The 19,330-nt window shown below is 39.3% G+C and overlaps 1 protein-coding gene across 1 annotated transcript; it reads left to right on the forward strand.

The window, feature by feature from the left end:
* The first annotated feature begins 1,133 nt into the window (after positions 1-1,133).
* On the forward strand, positions 1,134-5,314 carry LOC307264309 (C-type lectin domain family 10 member A-like). Its single transcript, XM_080045695.1, has 8 exons — positions 1,134-1,232; positions 1,414-1,491; positions 2,788-2,889; positions 3,364-3,441; positions 3,594-3,656; positions 4,140-4,291; positions 4,364-4,488; positions 4,562-5,314. Exons 1-8 carry the CDS (start codon positions 1,169-1,171, stop codon positions 4,761-4,763), a joined length of 864 nt encoding a protein of 287 aa, XP_079901821.1. The 5' UTR covers positions 1,134-1,168; the 3' UTR covers positions 4,764-5,314.
* The last annotated feature ends 14,016 nt before the right edge of the window (positions 5,315-19,330 follow it).

Consider the following 19,330-nt stretch of genomic DNA (forward strand, 5'->3'; position numbering starts at 1 on the left):
CACCAGATTGATGAATTTTACTTTAAAAGGTTGCATTTTTTTCTTCCGGGGGAGCATTCCCCCGGACCCCCCTAGAAGGTCCAGGGTCCCCACCTACGTCTCCCTATTTAGCCTACTGTGCAAACAGTGATGGTCCGGCAGACCGTAGCGGCAGTCAGCTGTCAGGACAGTGAACCCCCCCCCCCCACTCGCACTAATGGCTGTAAATGGAGCGGACACGGAGGCTAAACATATAGCCGTTCTGCCAGCTACGCTCTCTAATATCTTATAGGCTATTCATGCATTAGGCCTGTGTTGGACCACTACTCAGGAGTGGCTGTGTGAGGCAGCGCAATTATGGGAAATATAGGACCGGCAAAAGCGGATGCGCGCGCAGTACAACTTAGAGTATACCCACTTCTCCAGGCACCACTACACCACTGCTGATGACCCTGCAGCTGCCCTACTGGCACCAGGGGTGTGACAGACAGACAGACAGACAGACAAGCCTTGTTTGAGCAGGAGCCGTCTTGCTCAGACCTTCGCAATTATGACGCACGTCTTGCTAAGCGCACAGCATTTTTGCAGCATTTTTGCTGTGCACTCAGCAAAACGCGCGTCATAATTGCGCAGGTCTGAGCAAGACGGCTCCTTCTTAAATGAGGCTACTGACAGACAGACAGACAGACAGACAGACAGACAGACACACAGAAGCTTCCATGCAGGGTGCAAGCTAACCATCAGGAGCAATTTGAGGTCCGGTGTCTTGTCCAGGGACAATTTGACAAGTGGCAGGAGGCGGGGATCAAACCACCAACTCTGCAATCGGTGGACGACTGCTCTATACCTGCTTAGACATAATATTGTGTAGAATAGTATTTATATTTTGTCGCGTCTACAAATATCAACTTCTATCATGTCTTTTTGCTTTTCAGTAGATTTGTTCTAGGTATTATTACAGATTCAAGAGGGTAAAGACAAAATACAATTCAACAGGGAAAACAATAACATAGGGAGAGAGAAAAGAACATTTCCTTTTCTAATAAAAACAAACCACTAGTTGCCTCATCATGCATCACGCTTTATAAAGCCCTCCCCATGTGGGTGTGAAGGGAAGGAGCTTTTAACAGTGTGATGTGGAACTTCTATTTAGTTCTATTTCTAACTCTCTGATGGTCAAAGACGTAAGATGTCTGAAGCTGATGTGGTGTACTCCGATGTGAAGTTCACAAAGCCGAGGGAAAATGCCAAAAGTAAGTCTTAAATATAATACTCAATCTAATCTTATCTATCTATCTATCTATCTATCTATCTATCTATCTATCTATCTATCTATCTATCTATCTATCTATCTATCGTAGTTAAAGAGTGAAATAGGAATGATTAATCTTACACTTTAAATCAGCGGTTTCGTCTTGTGTCTTGGTCTTGCAGGGGCGGTTTCCTCATCGGCTGAAACCACATACTCTGAAGTCACGTTCTCAAAGGGTCAGCCATCACCAGAGCTCACTGGTAGGTTCAAAATAAAGAATAAATGTTGAATAAAACAGTAAAGTCACGGCTGTCTTAACGTGTTCTACTTTATCCAGAATAAAAACATGAACACAGCGCTCTCTATTTGAATAGAAAAAGTTCAGAACCATAACTTAATTACTTAAAAAATGTTTATCGTATTATATAATAGAATGTTACACTAAAGACGAAATAAATGCGCTTCTCCAAACTTTTAGTACTTTATGCTTAAAATGTGTATTTGTCCACTTAAAATTCCCATTCAATTTGAATCATCTTCAGTTGTTTGCATGTAATAAAATGTAGTTTTTGACGGGTTAAAATCAGCCACGGGCACGGAAACGCCTTGACATTTCTTCTTCTTCTTCTTTCTCATAAATGATCAGATGAAACTTGAGGAAGTCTATAGTTCACTGTGAAATGGTTTGAAGAAAAACAGAAAATAAGGAACTAAATACAAGTCTTATTTTAGTCATCTGTTAAGACAAGTGTCATGTTTCATGGTTCCTGTTATTTGCCAATGTCTTTCTGTAACTAGTGAAAAAGTTCAAGCAATTCAAGTTCTCATATGTGTCGTAGTTACAGTTTTTCTGAATTGCTTTGACATTCTTCCCAGACATTGGCCTTTCTAACAGATACGCCTAATGAAACTGGGACCCACTTGATTTTCATCACCTTATTTACACAGCAAAGTTTGTCTTTTGCAAATGGTTACATGCTGTTTGCAAAAATGCCTGAATGGTGAAATGCCTTCAAGCAATTGAGAAAAACTGTAAACCTTTGAAATCACATCGTTGTGTCTTGGTGGTTGTGAATGATCATACTTGTTAAAAGCCAATTATTATAAACAGACATAACCAAAAGAATTACAGGTGCAGTGTGTAATATGACATCATCAAGAAAGTTCTACAAAGTTCTAGAATGCAACACTCCCTGGGTAACCCCAACCCTTTCGAATAATAACAGAAGCTACAGTGGCCTTCAACGACAAGAACAATTCAAAATTTTAAACGATGCACCTGATGACATTCCAACTATGACACTTTCAAGATGGCAGCACTTGGCCTTGGTCCAAAATATGCAGAAATATGGACATATATGAGACCCTTTCTAAGGGAAAACAAAAAAAATAAAAAATAAATGTTCAGCTATTATGCACTAAATTAAATGTACTTATGGATATTATAATTACTTTCTACAAAATCTGCTAGGAAACAAAACCCAAAATTCTACACACTGCAGGTTTAAATAAAATAGTTCACTGGAGAAAACAATTTTTTTTCTATGTTTCTGCAGCGTCCCCACATCAGGCCGGGTCAAAGGTCACACCAGAGAGAGTGGCCGTGGTCGTTCTCAGTCTTCTCCTGGCAGCTGCTCTCATCGCTCTAGGATTTACGTGTGAGTAAATGCTCCTACAGTTCTAGTTCTTAACAAAGTTTATATGTGGAAGTAACTCTGCTCCATCGGATTTTGAAATTAAAAAAGCTATTTACCACTGAATGTTTATGCATTGAAATGATCTATCTGAACTTTTGCCTCTGAATTTTACTTTAAATATTTTCAACAACTAATTTTTTCTCAATGTTCACAAATTCAACAAAAACGTATGTTTAAAAAATAAAATGTATTTAATCAAGTTGTTCAAATTTGATTAAATTGACTCAGCAAACTTGATGGTGTTAATTATGTGAATCCCTTGAAATTGACTGAATCCCAACACAAATTTGAGATTGAAGATTCAAGATCTGTTTATTTGAATTTTTTCTCAATTGATGTATTTTCCTTAATTAATATCATCATCTTGGAATGATTCTCTTCTGACTCATCGCTGACTAGTTTCTTTAAATAATTTTTCTTCTTTAAAAAAATCAGTTTATGAAAAAAGTCAAACCAAGGAAAGCCTCCAAAAGATGACAATCGAGCATAAGGCCCTGAAAAGAAATATCACAGGTAAGTTTTAATGTAATCCACAAGTCTCGTGGCCCTAATATTATGTATTGCCAATATATTTTCTGCCAGTTTCTACTGAACTGACTGTACTGTGAGTTTTGTTCTTAAACAAGAAACGATCCTCATGAATCCTTTAAACGGTTTCATTACAGAGACACGAGGTCAAGAGAAATCCTGCAAACCAGAGCAGTGTACGAGCCCAACCGTTCCAACAGGTGAGTGGTGGATTGTGTCTTTCTAACAGGTTTACATCCTCTGATGATGATTAAAGAAACACTGATGGATTGACGTGTTGGGGAGAAGTGAACTACAAGTAATTAAACTAGTATGTTAACTACATTTTTAAGGGGCTGGTGATGGTTCAACTACATTCATATTTGCATTTTTGTGTGTTGTTTAGGCCATAAAAGGAAAAGAATAACTTTTAATATCACCACTGCTTCTCTAGTTGAACCCCCATTAGAGCCCTGTCCCCCTTTTCTTTCATCCTGACCGCTGTGAAGGCAGACATGGTACTTTCAGTATATTTGGATGATTTCCAACTGAAATGTGCTCCAGTATAGTGACGTAAAATAGAAATACTATTAATACACTTATAGACAGATTCACGAGTTATATTGACAGCATACAATATACATGCAATAAAAATTATTTTACCTCAAAATGAACCGTGATTTGTTGCTGTGATCTCTCCAAAGGCGAGTCATGTCTGAAGTGTGAACCATTCTGGGACCAACATGGAGGAAAGTGCTATTACTTCTCTGCTGCAGCTTCAACCTGGCAGTGGAGCAGAGATCTGTGTCGCAGTAAAGGAGCAGATCTGGTGAAGATAGACAGCAGAGAGGAGCAGGTAGGACACATGCTGCTGGTTCATGCTGTTAAAGTGAAATTACGTTAAATTTAACAAATATTTTCTGCTCAGGTATTCTTGGAGCTCAAGCTGAGAGACGAGATGAACGATCCAGAGGACAAGTTCTGGATCGGACTGACCGACTCAGAGGAAGAGGGCACGTGGTTCTGGACGGAGGGATCACCACTGAACACCAGGTATGACTGATGTAAACACATTTCATGTCCATGTCCAAATATCACCAGTTTACTGAATTTTTTTTCTGTCCAGTTTGACTTTCTGGAGCCTAAGGGAGCCAGATAACTGGAATAAAATAGATCCTGATGGAGAGGACTGTGTGAGGATGGGAGAGAAAGCAGGAGCTCATGACCTGAAGTGTTGGTTTGATAGATCCTGCAAACAAGATCAAAGATATATCTGTGAGAAAGCAGCAGAAACTGGACGTCCACAATGTGTCTTTGGTTCATCTTAAATCTCGGAGCAGGAAACAGAGTGTGGAGCAAAGATTCTTGACCCATTCAGATCCCACGGTCTATTCTCCTGCTCCGCTCTGGACCACACCAAGATCGAGGCCTTGATGCGAGATGAAGGAGACAACCCACCTTTTATATCCAAAGACAAGGATTCAGGGAAAAGCAGTTAAATTTGAGATAATTTTTGTGTGTGTTGAAACATAAAAGAAGTACTGTACATTCCATCGAATGGGAATGTTGAAATTATGTCTCTGAAACTTGCCGAGTAAATTAGATGTTATTCTTATCAAGTCATCAAGTTGTTCTGCATGTCACTCCCCTCTCTGCCCCATTTCAACTATGTCTCTACCACTATCAATAAAGCATAAAAATGCCCCAAAAAATATATTTAAACGAAAAAAAAAATGACGGTTCACATCCATGTTTCATTATGTTAGATACAGATAAAATTATGATTTTTTTCAAGAACATTTTTTAATTTCCACGTTTGGAGCATTGATGATAAACATTTGGAAACACTGAAGTCCAGTCTGGAATATTTCTGTGAAGCAGCCGGTCATGTCTTTCTGATTTAAAACACTGAAGGCAGAAAGAGGTGAAATGTTCATTTTGACCTTGGTTTGTTTTTATCCTTCTAGTCGGTCAAATGTTGTTTGTGTTGTGACTTGGGATTTTGGTTCTTTTTATTTTTCAATAAAAAGCAATATGGAAAAGTAATGCTTGTTTTCCATTACTTTGTATTGCCTCCCTCTCCGGGAACCATCACCTGTATCAACATACAGACTAAGGTTCTTGAGTTTAGATTGAGAGACAAGGCTGTGTCTATGATATGTGCAAAATGTCCCCTTCCTAATATACCAATATTAAAATTACAACTGTATAAAAAAATTGGTCTGCTGTGACAGGTGCTCAGTGTCCTCCTACTTATTATTATTAAACATAATCAAAGCGAAACTTAAATGGCCATTTTTACTAATTCTACTGTAGTATAACGGTGTAGGCTGCTGCTGTTCTGCGTGTGGTTAGTCTAAGGAGTGAAAGTTATTATTTTAACACCATGATAATAATATCATTCTAGTCCAGAGTGAAATACTGTTTTCCCAATGCCACTACTCTCTGTGTCATCACTGTTCTGATTGGTTCATCTCATCCAGGTGAGGCTTTAAAGATGTCTTCTGGTCTGATTATTATTTTTGGACTGTGTGGTTTCCTGGATCCTGTTTCAATCTGTTTTAAAGGTTCTAGAGGCGATAATTTGGGGTTCAGTGTCTCTTTGCCCAGGGACACTTCCACATGTAGCAGGAGGCAGGGGTTTGAAACACCAACTCTGCTAGCAGTGGAGGACTACCTGATTGGACATAATATAATGGTATATTTTGTCCACTCTACAGAGGCCAACTTCTATAATATCTTTGTGCTTTTTTGAATGTGAGTATTATTACAAACTAAGGGGGTAAAGATAAAAGAGTATATTACGAGAATATTTTTTCCCCCAACAAACAAGTTTCTGCCTAATAAGGCATGATGCTTTATAGAGCCCTCCCCATGTGGGTCTGAGAGGAAGGAGCTTTTAACAGTGTGATGTGAATTTTTAATTTAGTTCTCTTTCTAACTCTCTGATGGTCAAGGACGTAAGATGTCTGGAGCTGAAGTGAAGTTCACAAGACAGAGGGGAAATGCCAATGGCAAGTCTTAAAAAAAAATTATTTTGTCCATCAATCTATCTATCTATCTATCTATCTATCTATCTATCTATCTATCTATCTATCTATCTATCCATCTATCTATCTATCGCCTGTAGAAATTTTAGGTGGGCACACTGGGCAGAGAGACCGAAGATGCGAGCGAGCGCAGAGCGCGCAAGCCGAATTTTTTTGCCCTTGTAAGATCTCTGCGTCTGCTTTTTGGCACATTTACTGTGAATTGTGTAGAACACAATATGCAAATAAACTTTGAGTGTTGCTAGGGGGGTCCGGGGGTATGCCCCCCCCCCCCCGAGAGATTTTTTTTTACCTTTTTAAAGTGAAATGCATGAATCTGGTGCACTTTGAGAGGAAAATTAAGAGGCTAAATCTGAGGAATTTTGTGTGAACAAATAATTTGGAGACACTGGGTCGGATGAATTAGAAGCTATTGAAGAAAGACACATGGATTTTCCATAGAAATATAAATTAGAAATAAAATATTATGGAGGGTCCTCTGGGATGGGCTTGGTGCTCTTTGTCTTTTATGGGACATATTTTTCTGTAATATAATGAATTAATTTATATGCAGTGAGAGGAACGAAGCAGAAGAACTCTGTTGTCCAGTTATCTTTTTTTTCCACAGACGAGGCTGAAATAGGCTATAGACTATAGGCCTACACAGTGCATGGGCAACTGAGGGCAGCCCCATTTTCAAATATTTTTAAATAAACTCAATACACACTGTGCATGCCATGGACTTGGACGTGACGTGATCAGTTAACCTCGGATTACCTCCCAGATGAACAGATTCAATTATTAAGATATTAGCTATCTACCAAAACATTGTATTCCTTTTATTGTATGATAATTTACATTCACATAATATGATGTTGATATCAAACACACAAACTAAAAAGAAAACTAAATAAAAAAAATAATTTGTGTTAATTAATTGTCTGAATTTTATTTGACATTTTCTTGTACAGCGAATGAACAGGTCCGTCCGATAGTGGGTCTGGACTTCCACCTAAAAAAAAATTATTATTTATTTTTTTGATTGGCATTTGGGTGGGCACGGCCCACCCTGGCCCCTGGCTACCGCCGGCCCTGGAACTACACGTAATAATGTGTTAACGCCATTTTGCAGGAGCTTGCTGGTAATATTTCTACATTTATATTTACATTCCAGTAGTTAAATTACTTTTTTGCCATTTGTTGTGTAATGACTGCAACTACAAACTACAAACCATTTTGGAACATAAACGGAAAGGAATAACTTTTAATATCACCATTGCTTCTCTAGTTGAACCCCCATTAGAGCCCTGTCCCCCTTTTCCTTTATCCTGACCGCTGTGGAGGCATGCATGCATTTTTCAGAATATTGTGATGATTTCCAACTGAAATGTGATGTAAAATACTTGAACATATTGACAGATACAAGAAATGATATTGGCAGCATACGTTTTGTACTTTTATACTCATTTAACCTCAATATTGATTTGTTGCTGTGATCTCTCCAAAGGTGAGTCATGTCTGAAGTGTGCACCAGGATGGGAGCAACATGGAGGAAAGTGCTATCAGTTCTCTGCTGCAGCTTTAACCTGGAACGAGAGCAGAGAGCAGTGTCGATATGAGGGAGCAGATCTGGTGAAGATAGACAGCAGAGGAGCAGGTAGGACACATGCTGCTGGTTCATGCTGTTAAAGAGGACCTATTATACTACTTTTCTGGTCTTAATTTCTTGTTTTACACTGCTATAGAGCAACCTGACACGAATCACATCACAAAAAACTATGTAGATTTTCGGGAAGCTCTTTCTCTTATTTTGGCGATCCAGCACGTCCTGTCAACACTTGAGTGTGTGTGCTTCGGCAATCTCCGCCCCCTCCGCATGTGCATCGGCCATCTCCGCTACCCTCTCCCCCCCCCCCTCCTGCAAACCCCACTCCGTTGTGATTGGTTACCTTCCTTCCGGAACACTTTCAGTGGCGGGAAGCGCGAGCATGGACCTATAAGGGCGCGAGGCAGACGCAAACAGGGAAGTGACAGCATTACCATACATGGAAACATCCGCGTGGTCACGTCACAAATTTTTATGCGACGTCACAAATTATGAAAGGGTAGACCGCTTTGAAGACGTGACTTCTCGACTGGCTAGAATAGTGTTTAGTGCTCTGCACAGACACCCCAGACGGTCAGCAGGGAATACTTCGAAATGCATGTAAGTCATTATTTGATAATTTAGTATGGTTAAGCATGACTATGAATCATCATAACAACGTTTATAGGTCATAAAAGTCAAAAAGCATCATAGGTCCTCTTTAAAGTGAAGTTTCATTACATATTGTAGTTTTTCACCAACGTTTTTCTGCTCAGGAATTCTTGGAGCAGAGAGTAAGAGAAAAGATGAAGAATGCTGATGACAGGTTCTGGATCGGACTGACCGACTCAGAGGAAGAGGGCAGGTGGTTGTGGACGGACGGATCACCACTGAACACCAGGTTTGACGGATATAAACACATTTCATGTCCATGTCCAAATATCACCAGTGTTACTGAATTCTTGTTTTCTGTCCAGGTTGTCTTTCTGGAGGCCAGGGGAGCCAAATAACTGGAATGAAGATCCTGATGGAGAGGACTGTGTGAGGATGGGAGCGAAAGCAGGAGCTCATGACCTGAAGTGTTGGTTTGATAAATCCTGCAGAATACCTTGCAGATATATTTGTGAGAAAGCAGCAGGAACTGGACGTCCACAATGCGTCTTTGGTTCATCTTAAACCTCGGAGCAGGAAACAGAGTGTGGAGCAAAGATTCTTGACCCGTTCCGATCCCATAACTTCTCCAGGATACTTAGACAGAGAGGCAGGAAATTCAAGAGGTTGCAATATATTCCAACTTTAAAGTGACATTGTGTGGAAGTTAAATAACTTCAACAAAAGCCAATAAACTGAATAAAGAAAAATAGAAAAAAAAGAATATGGCCTGTTTTGGAATTTGTTTTATTATCAATGCTCCTGCGTTTTTGTTAAAATAATAAAAAAATATATATGCAATGTTCTAGAAAACATCACCTCATTTTTATATATTAGTTATCTATTGATAAAAAATCAACTCGTGTCTATGAAAAATTAAACAAATAAATAAAAAGGTCTCAACGTGGCTGTGTGTGTGTGTGTGTGTGTGGGGGGGGGGTAAATGGTAAATGGTAAATGGACTTGTATAGCGCTATATCTCCGTTTATCACAGACCCAAAGCGCTTTACATTGTTTTTGTACACATTCACCCAGTCACACACACATTCATACACCGATAGCAGCAGCTACCACGGGTAGGCTTAGCACTAGGGTGCTAAGCTAACTAAGCTAACTATCGGGAGCAATTTGGGGTTCAGTGTCTTGCCCAGGGACACTTCGACATGTGGCGGGGAGACGGGGGATCGAACCTCCGACCCTGCACACCAGAGGCGAACTCCCTACCTACTTCGCCACTACCTACTTCGTGTCATCCAGGACAGCGGATGACACGTCTCTTCAACATTGTGTGTAAGGCTTGGACATTATCAAAGGAGTGGCAGACTGGGGTGGTGGTTCCCCTGTTCAAAAAGTGGGATCAGAGAGTGTGTGCCAAATAAATTAGGGGTATCACACTTCTCAGCCTCCCTGATTAAGTCTACGCCAAGGTGCTGGAAACGGAGGGTCAGCCGATAGTCGAACCCAGTGACATGCGGCGAGGTCAGTAAGTGGGTATGTACTGAGTTCTGAAACTGAAAGACAAATTGCTCCAATACTAGCCTATATATTGTTAAATCAAAAAGAATAAACGGCAAACAGGACGATTTCAAATCTCTCTCTCTCTCTCTCACACACACACACACACACACACACACATGCCCGTACTGTAGTTTAGCCTAAAATGATAAAACATCACATCCATCAACTAAACTCCACAGTTGCGTCCCTCACACCTTTTCACACCACTAGCCTACTTCTGTTTAGCTTTCAAAATAAAAGACTGCACTCACTGTTTTGTAGGCCTATACAGCAAAACTGAAGGCACCTCTATAAACTCTATCTTAATAGATAAAGTACCAGTAGCACATGTCCAGCATCAGAATGTAACCAAACCATCTGACGTTCCGCAATTATTGCACAACATGCATTATGTTTGTCCATCAGCAACAATGAAAACACAGCCACTCAATTGGATATAAAATGCATCATGGCTTGCACTCGGCATCAATTCATCCAGACTTATTATTCAATAAACCCAAAAATTGTTTCTGACTCACCAATCTGACTCTCTGGCTGTAGAAGAAAATCAAGCAGATAGTAATCCAGTCCGACTGATAGCACAGCTAGCTAGCAGATCCTTTGTGTAGGCTACCTGTCTGTTGAAACGCTCATACATTGTTGGTCCTTTTTGCTGCTGTAAATCGTCCAAGGCTGGCGCAGGGCTTTCTCTAGCTATTCATTATTTTATTTTCCTTTTTAAATTAAAATTCTACTTGTTAAAATTCCTTCAGTCTGAAATATCTGCGTCTGCGAGCACCGCAATGTTGATTTTGAAATTCGCGGGGTTACCCATACCGTGAATGAGCGTAGCCGGCACATGGACATATGACGTAAGATGCGTAAATGTCCAGTAATATCCGGTAATATCTCGATTTTGATTGGTTCGTCCATGTATGCTATGTAGGCTAACGGAAAAGACTTCTTGCATACCATAGGTCCATGATATTAATGTAAAAAAGTTTTTTTTTTGCTTGCTGTCCACAATGAATGAGCAGCAAAGCCACTGCTTATGTTTACATTATCATAACGTCTAAACTTTTAAGTAATACAAAGATTACATATAAAAATCACAAGAATAAACAGTTTGCTCCTCCAGCAACACAAGGAAGGAGCGCTTAACACAATTTATTTTATAAATGCTTTAATAATATGAGATAAAGGGAAATACTAAATACAGGACAGTAGTGGACAACAGTTGGCTGATACTGTATTACAGGCGACATGACTCGGTTGTGACCAAGATTTTATAAGTACATTTTAATTTTTATAGCACTTTTCAAAAGTGTTTTACATGGCACACAGCATACTTAAAAGAATGTGTACAAAACATTTAAATAAACCGTGAAGTGAGAGACTAAGTAGAGCATGCAGTGCATTGCAATAAAAACAAAAACAAAAAGATGAAGAGCAAAGGCAATAGAACATTTTATAATAACAATGTACTGCCCTGGCAGCGCGTATCCTGGAGCACGGCTTGACAGCCAGCTAACATATAGGCCTTTCACACCGCCGCAAAATCGGCGCTAGTTCTGGGCTAGTTCGGAGTTAGAGCCAGTGTTTTGGTTTCACACCGCCAGAAAGCCTGCTCCGGGCCGTAAAAACCGGTTCAACTCATACCCCAGGATTGAGCAGGGTTTGAAGTGAACCGCTTGCGCCAGCGGCCGGGGGAGGGATTATCCTGACCAACCAGACAAACTAAAACCTCATGCCCGCCATGTTTAAAAACACCGCTACTACGAGACGTAAACATAACATAATTACCGAACGTAGCGATCAAATTGACCGGCGAGAATACGCTGTATGGGTCCTGTTTGGTTAAGAAAGCAAAGCGAGAGCTAACACGTGTAAAAATAAGACGTATTCGCCGCTGTTGTTGTGCTTAAAGCTAGCGGTAGCTTTAGCGTTAGCCACAAGAGCAGCGGCGTCGGGCGACGTACACACACGTTTACAGTGACGTCATGACGTTGCTCTCTTGCCGGCTCCATGGCTGTCTCCGGTCGATGTGAAACCAACCGGTTCATAACTGGGATAAGGCTGTAACCAGTTTTGAACTGACCCCAACACCAGCCTGGAACTGACTCTTGGTTCATTTTGGTGTGAAAGGCCTAATAGATAAAGTCCAATATTGAAATGAAGAACCAAGGCTTGCTTTTCTTTTATCTTCAGTGTATCTCCACTGGTCGCTTTATCAATTTGTAAAACATAAAAACATAAATCAATATACATACATCACCAGAACCATACAGACATTAAGTACAATACACGGTAAGTATGACATGAATAATACACAAAGCAATGCAAAATAAAGGAGAGCTAGCTAAGAACACAATACTGTTGCAGGCTGCTAGCTAACCAATCCACATTAGCCACATTAAACAAACATACAATAAGTAGCTAACTTTACATGTATATATGAATAAGCTAGACTTAACCACACAAACACTACTCACAGACTAATAGTATCCAAGGCACGGCGATTTAACACAAATACTCGGCAGCATTCATCTCTATGCTCTTCCTTCTGACGTGTCTGCATAAACTGTGATCAAAAGAAAGTCCGAGCAAAGACAGGAGATTTGACGCGAAAATCCTCTATTCGTGAGGGCTCACTCTGCCGTTTTTCCCAAACCCAAAATACAAAGCAAATACCAACACTTGTTCTAATTTACAAAACTCCTACATAACAAACCTACTGACTTAAATTTAAGGCAGCACAAACAATAAAGGACACCTTACAGTTAAAACAGGAACATATAGTTTAAACAAAAAAAAAGTTTCCTTGAGTATCTGTATAAAGAATCTTTGCTCCACACTCAGGTTTAAGATGAACCAAAGACTCATTGCGCACGTCCAGTTTCTGCTGCTTTCTCACACATATATCTGTGAAGATATTGGCAGGCCTTATCAATCCAACCATTCTGACCACTAGTGCCTTCCTCTCCCATCATCACACAGTCCTCTCCGTTAACAGAATCTTCACGTTTAGAGTCGTTTGGCTCCCCTGGTCTCCAGAAAGACAAACTGAGGTATTTGGAACAGACAGAAATGCTTCAGTAAAACTGATCTTTGTAAATTGACATGCAGTGTTAGCAGTGAAACAATAAGAAGAACACGAGTGCTTTAACATTTCAGAACAACACAAAGGGAATAATTCTGGAATAATTTGGAGACACTGGGTCACATGACATAGAAGCTATTGAAGAAAAATGCATTATTTTTTATAAATTTTTTTTGTTAAAAATAAATTAGTTACACATTATCAGTCGAATATGTGTAGTGTGCTACATGAGAACTGTATATATTCTAAATATTCATATTATTTAAATATATATATATATAATATATAGGGGAAGGTGGGGTGATTTGTGCAACTTTTTACTCAAAGTGATTTTAAAGTGAGGCCTTGACAGTTATGTCTCCAACTCAAATATGTACATATATTTCAGGATGTTGTGCATCCCTGGCAATAAAAACTTTGGATCTGGAATAAACTGTTTAAGAAATATAGCTTTCGGAAAAAAAGTTGTCTTGTCGCACAAATCACCCCACTACAAAGTCACCATCATCATCTTTCTGGCCATCTGAACTCTCATCAGTGGTGTCGTTAAGTGGAATTGAGATGTCACTCTCTCCTGAGCTACTGTAGACTATCACTTTCTTTTGGTGACCAGCGTATACAGCCATGCCACTGGCACAACTCTCAGAAATGTACTTTGCACTAGTTGCTCCGTGCTTGTGGAACCAACTGCCACCTGACAAATGTGATTCCCCCTACATTTCTGCCTTTAAATCAAGGCTCAAAATCCATATGTACACCCTGGTGTTTCCTCCCCATTAACCTCTGCACTACTTACTTACCTCTGCACTACTATCTGTGTTTATGTGGATGTATGGGCTTTACGTCTTTTATTTTGGTTATTGTTATTTTACCTTCATTGTTTACCTACTGAATGCACTATGTACAGCACTTTGGACAGTGCAAACTGTCATAAATGTGCTTTTATAAATATATTTTACTTACTTACTTACTTATAACTCACCCAGGCCCTTGCGCACAAATCACCCCATCCCCAGAAGTTTGGATAATAGGCATGATGCAGCAATTTAGGGTTGACATTGTGCTAACTATATAGACTCAAAGTGTAGCATACCAAAGCACTAAAACATGTGTCAAATGTTTTCAAACGTGTCTATAATTGTTCAGACACAATAATCAAAAAACCTTGATCATGGAAATTTTACTTTGAAAGGCAAAACACAGTTTTTTGAGCTTAAATGTGCTTATATCTTATTCCTTGTGTCTCCCTTCTTTACAGGATGAGTCAAATGGATGGCTCTTCTTAAATATGTGGTCACATTTCCAATTTCTTCCACGGTTTTCTAGAAACAAGGGGTTTTGCAACTTCCAAAATGCACAAATCACCCCACCTTCCCCTACACAAACATATATATATATATATATAATGTGTGTGTGTGTGTGTGTACAGTCATATGAAAAAGTTTGGGAACCCCTCTCAGCCGGCATTATAATTGACTCTGCTTTCACAAAAAAAATATAAAAGTGGTATGTCTTTAATTTACCAGGAACAGCTAAGTACTGGGATGTTTTCCAAACAAAGATTTTTTGAAAAGCAGTATTTGGTTGTATGAAATAAAATAAAATGTGAAAAACTGGCTGTGCAAAAATATAGGAACCCTTGTGGTTTTGTTGATTTTAATGCCTGTAACAGCATGTAAAACTGTTGACTTTAAACACAAAGTTGGTCGGATTATGTTGTTAAGCCTTGAACCTCATAGAAATGTCTGTTTAATCATGAGAAAATGTATTTTAGGTGCCTAAATGCAAGTTGCACTTCTCTTTGTCTCTCTGCTGAAGTGAGACAGAATGGGATCATCAAAACAGCTCCCAAAAGATCTGAAAAACAAAGATTGTTCATTGTCATGGTTTAGGGGAAGGCTACAAGAAGCTTTCCCAAAGGTTTCAATTGTCAATTTCGACTGTAGGGAACGTTGTCAGGAAATGGAAGGACACAGGCATAGTGGCAGTTAAACCCGGGCATGGCAGACCAAGAAAAAAACAGGAGCGGCATAGGTGGAGGATTGTGAGAATGGTTGCACACAACCCACAGATCACCTCCAAAGACCTGCAAGAACATCTGGCTGCAGATTGTGTATCTGTACATCGTTCAACAATTCAGCGCAATTTGCACCAAAACATCTGCTTTTTATAAAGACCAAATAACTTAATTTTTGTCTCATCAGTCCAAAGCATTTTCTTCCAATATGAAGCTGGCTTGTCTAAATGAGCTTTTGCATACTCCATGCAACTGTATCTGTGGCGTGGGCGCAGAAAGGGCTTCCTTCTCATCACCCGGCCATACAGATGTTTTGGTGCAAATTGCACTGAATTGTAGAACCATGTACAGATACACCATCTGCAGCCAGATGTTCTTGCAGGTCTTTGGAGGTGATCTTTGGGTTGTGTGCAACCATTCTCACAATCCGCCGCATATGCCGCTCTTGTACTTTTCTTGGTCTGCTAGACCTGGGTTTAACTGCAACTGTGCCTGTGTCCTTCCATTCGCTGACAACGTTCCTTACAGTAGAAATTGACAATTGAAACCTTTGGGAAAGCTTCTTGTAGCCTTCCCCTAAACCATGACAATGAATAATCTTTGTTTTTAAGATCTTTTGGGAGCTGTTTTGATGATCGCATTCTGTCTCACTTCTGCAGAGAGTCAAAGAGAAGTGGAACTTGCATTTAGGCACCTAAAATACCTTTTATCATGATTAAACAGACCTTTATGAGGTTCAAGGCTTAACAACATAATCCAACCAATTTTGTGTTTAAAGTCATCAGTTTTACATGCTGTTACATGCATTAAAATCAGCAAGACCACAAGGGTTCCCATATTTTTGCACAGCCAGTTTTTCACATTTTATTTAATTTCATAAAACTAAATACTGCTTTTCAAAAAATCTTTGTTTGGAAAACATCCCAGTACTTAGCTGTTCCTGGTAAATGAAAGACATACCACTTTTATCTTTTTTGTGTGAAAGCAGTCAATTATAATGCCGGCTGAGAGGGGTTCCCAAACTTTTCATATATATAGCCAAGTCAGCATGAAGGTATAAAATACATTTGTTTATCAGTCAAACCTGTTGTCCAGTGGTGATCCGTCCACCCACAACCACCTGCCCTCTTCCTCTGAGTCGGTCAGTCCGATCCATAACTTCTCATCTGCATATCTCATCCTGCCTCTCAGCTTCCCCTCCAAGAATTCCTGAGCAGAAAGACATTGGTGAAAAACTACAATATTTTTTTTAAAGATATTTTTTAAGCATTTTTGCTTTATTAGATAGAGTTGAAGAGACAGTGAAAAATTGAAATATTGTAAAACGAGTAAAACAAAATATTTATTAAAATATTTTAGGTCAATAAAGAGGTTGGTCTCTTGAGTCTTCTTTCAAAAATATGAATAATCTGAACCAGCAGCATGTGTCCTACCTGCTCCTCCCTGCAGTCTATCTTCACCAGATCTCCTCCGCTATTTTGACACTTCTTTCTGCTCGTCTCCCAGGGGAAACGTTCGTCAGAGAACTGATAGCACTTTCCTCCATGTTGCTCCCAGCCTGGTTCACACTTCAGACATGACTCGCCTTTGGAGAGATCACAGCAACAAATCACGGTTTATATTGAGGTTAAAGGTGCAGTCAAAATCAGTGATTATCTCCTGCAGCTTACATACCCTCTGTATACAGAGGGTATGTAAAGAAAGGGTCCCACCGTAGCTAGCATCATGCCCATTTACAGAGCCTAGGCTGTGTATTAACACTGGAGGAGCTATTCACCGATTTGACAAAAAAGTGATTTTGAAAACATGTATTCTTCTCCAGAATTGCTGACTCCACCTTTAAATGAGTTTAAAAGCATTTATATATACTGTATGTTTGCTGCCAATATAACTTCTTGAAGCTCTCGCTCTATCAGTGCTTTTTTAATCATCATCAGAGGAAGAAAATGCACACACATGAATACACCTGCAACTCTTGCTATCCCTCTTACCTGTTGGAACGGTTGGGCACGTACACTGCTCTGGTTTGCAGGATCTCTCTTGACCTCGTGTCTCTGTAATGAAACAGTTTAAAGGATTCATGAGGATCGTTTCTTGTTTAAGAACAAAACTCACAGTACAGTCAGTTCAGAAGAAACCTGCAGAAAATATGATCAGTAGGGCTGTCAAATTAAGGCGTTAATTTCGATTAATTAATCACAGAAAAATGTACGCGATTAAAATAAATTAACACAGATTAATCGGACTTCTATATTGCCCTTTGACCCGGTGCAAATGAGAGGGTGAGACGAGAGCGCAGCTTGCGGACGCGGCCTGCACGGGATTAAGCATGAAGGTAAGAAGACAGCTTATTACATTCTCCGCAGTGTCTGTGAATTATTCATTTAGTGGGCGCCAACAATGTAGGTTCAAGTATCTCTCAATCTTCCTCCGTGTCTCACTTTCGTTTGCTAGCTGCGTGTGTGTGTGTGTGTGTGTGTGTGTCTCAATATTTTTGGCTTTGAGTAGTACTATGGCGAATGAGTCGGCGCTATGCGCAGCTGTGGCAGTGCAGCGCTGTCTGTTTTGGAGATAGACAGTCTTCATTTAGCCTGCTGTTTTTTTTGTGGTTTTAACTAGAAAATTCGCCCCGAGTTCCTAATTTTATTTCATGTAGCCTAGAGAAAAAAAAGTGTCATAAGTATGCGATTAATTTAGATTAATTAATCACAGAGCCTGTAATTAATTAGATTAATTGTTTTAATCGCTTGACAGCCCTAATGATCAGCAGTTCATAATATTAGAGAGTCACCGGTCAGACGGGACATAATATTAGAGACATGAGACTTGTGGACTAGAGTCAAACTTACCTGTGAGGTTTCTTTTCAGGGCCTGAAGCTCCTTTGTCATGTTCTGGAAACTTTCATTGGTTTGAATGTGTCTATAATCTGATTTAAAAAAAGAAATAAGAATAGGAATGTGTATAAAAGCCTAAAAGAAAAGTTTAGTACGAGTTGATGCATCAATATTTATTACAAATAATAGTTATTATAGAAAAAGCGAGATATGTTTTTCAAACAAACATAACATGAATCTTAAAGTTGTTTTAAACTTTATATAATAAGTCAGTTTAATTTACTTTGATAAAAACTAGAACTGTAGGATCATTTACTCACAGTTAAAGCCGCGGTCGATGAGAGCAGCTGCCAGGAGAAGACTCAGAACGACCACGGCCACTCTCTCTGGTGTGACCTTTGACCCGGCCTGATGTGGGGACGCTGCAGAAGAGACAGAAATAAATGGGATTTATCTAGGGACATATTCATAATATTTCCTTGATTAAAAAAAAAAAAGCAATAAACAAATCAGTTATTGAAGTTACTCTTCCTGGAATCAAAATAATTCTGTAACTGGGAGGAGTTAAAACATTCTTGTGTCTGTATATCAGATGACAAAAAAAAGTGAACATGTAGTAACTTATTTTCTTGTTTCTATTTTAAACTAGACTTCCTCAACAAGTCTTATCTGAGATCTTCTGAGAAAGAAGAAGAGGAAGCATCTATGAAGGCGTTGGCGTGGCTGATTTTTAACACCTCTAAACTACATTATATATATAAACAGTATATGTTATATTTTAACATGAACAGAGGATTTTAAACGACGATTACATGTTTTATTGCGTAAACTACTAAAATTATATATAACTATATTATAAACATTGTTTGTTTTACCCACCAGTGCGCTGAGTCTCCATGATCGTGACATTTGCGTTTTCGGTTTCATCCGTGTCTGTAAGACCAAGATTCATCATTCATATTTCCTTCAAAGATAAGAGAAACAAAGATAGATAGATAGATAGATAGATAGATAGATGGATAGATAGATAGATAGACAGACAGACAGACAGACAGACAGACAGACAGACAGACAGACAGACAGACAATCATATTTAAGACTTACCATCTGCATTTTCCCTCGCTCTTGTAAACCTCACATCAGCTCCAGACATTTTACGTCCTTGACCATCAGACAGTTAG

The sequence above is a fragment of the Ammodytes marinus genome (genome assembly GCF_949987685.1).
Source record: "Ammodytes marinus genome assembly, chromosome: 17".
NCBI lineage: Eukaryota > Metazoa > Chordata > Actinopteri > Uranoscopiformes > Ammodytidae > Ammodytes > Ammodytes marinus.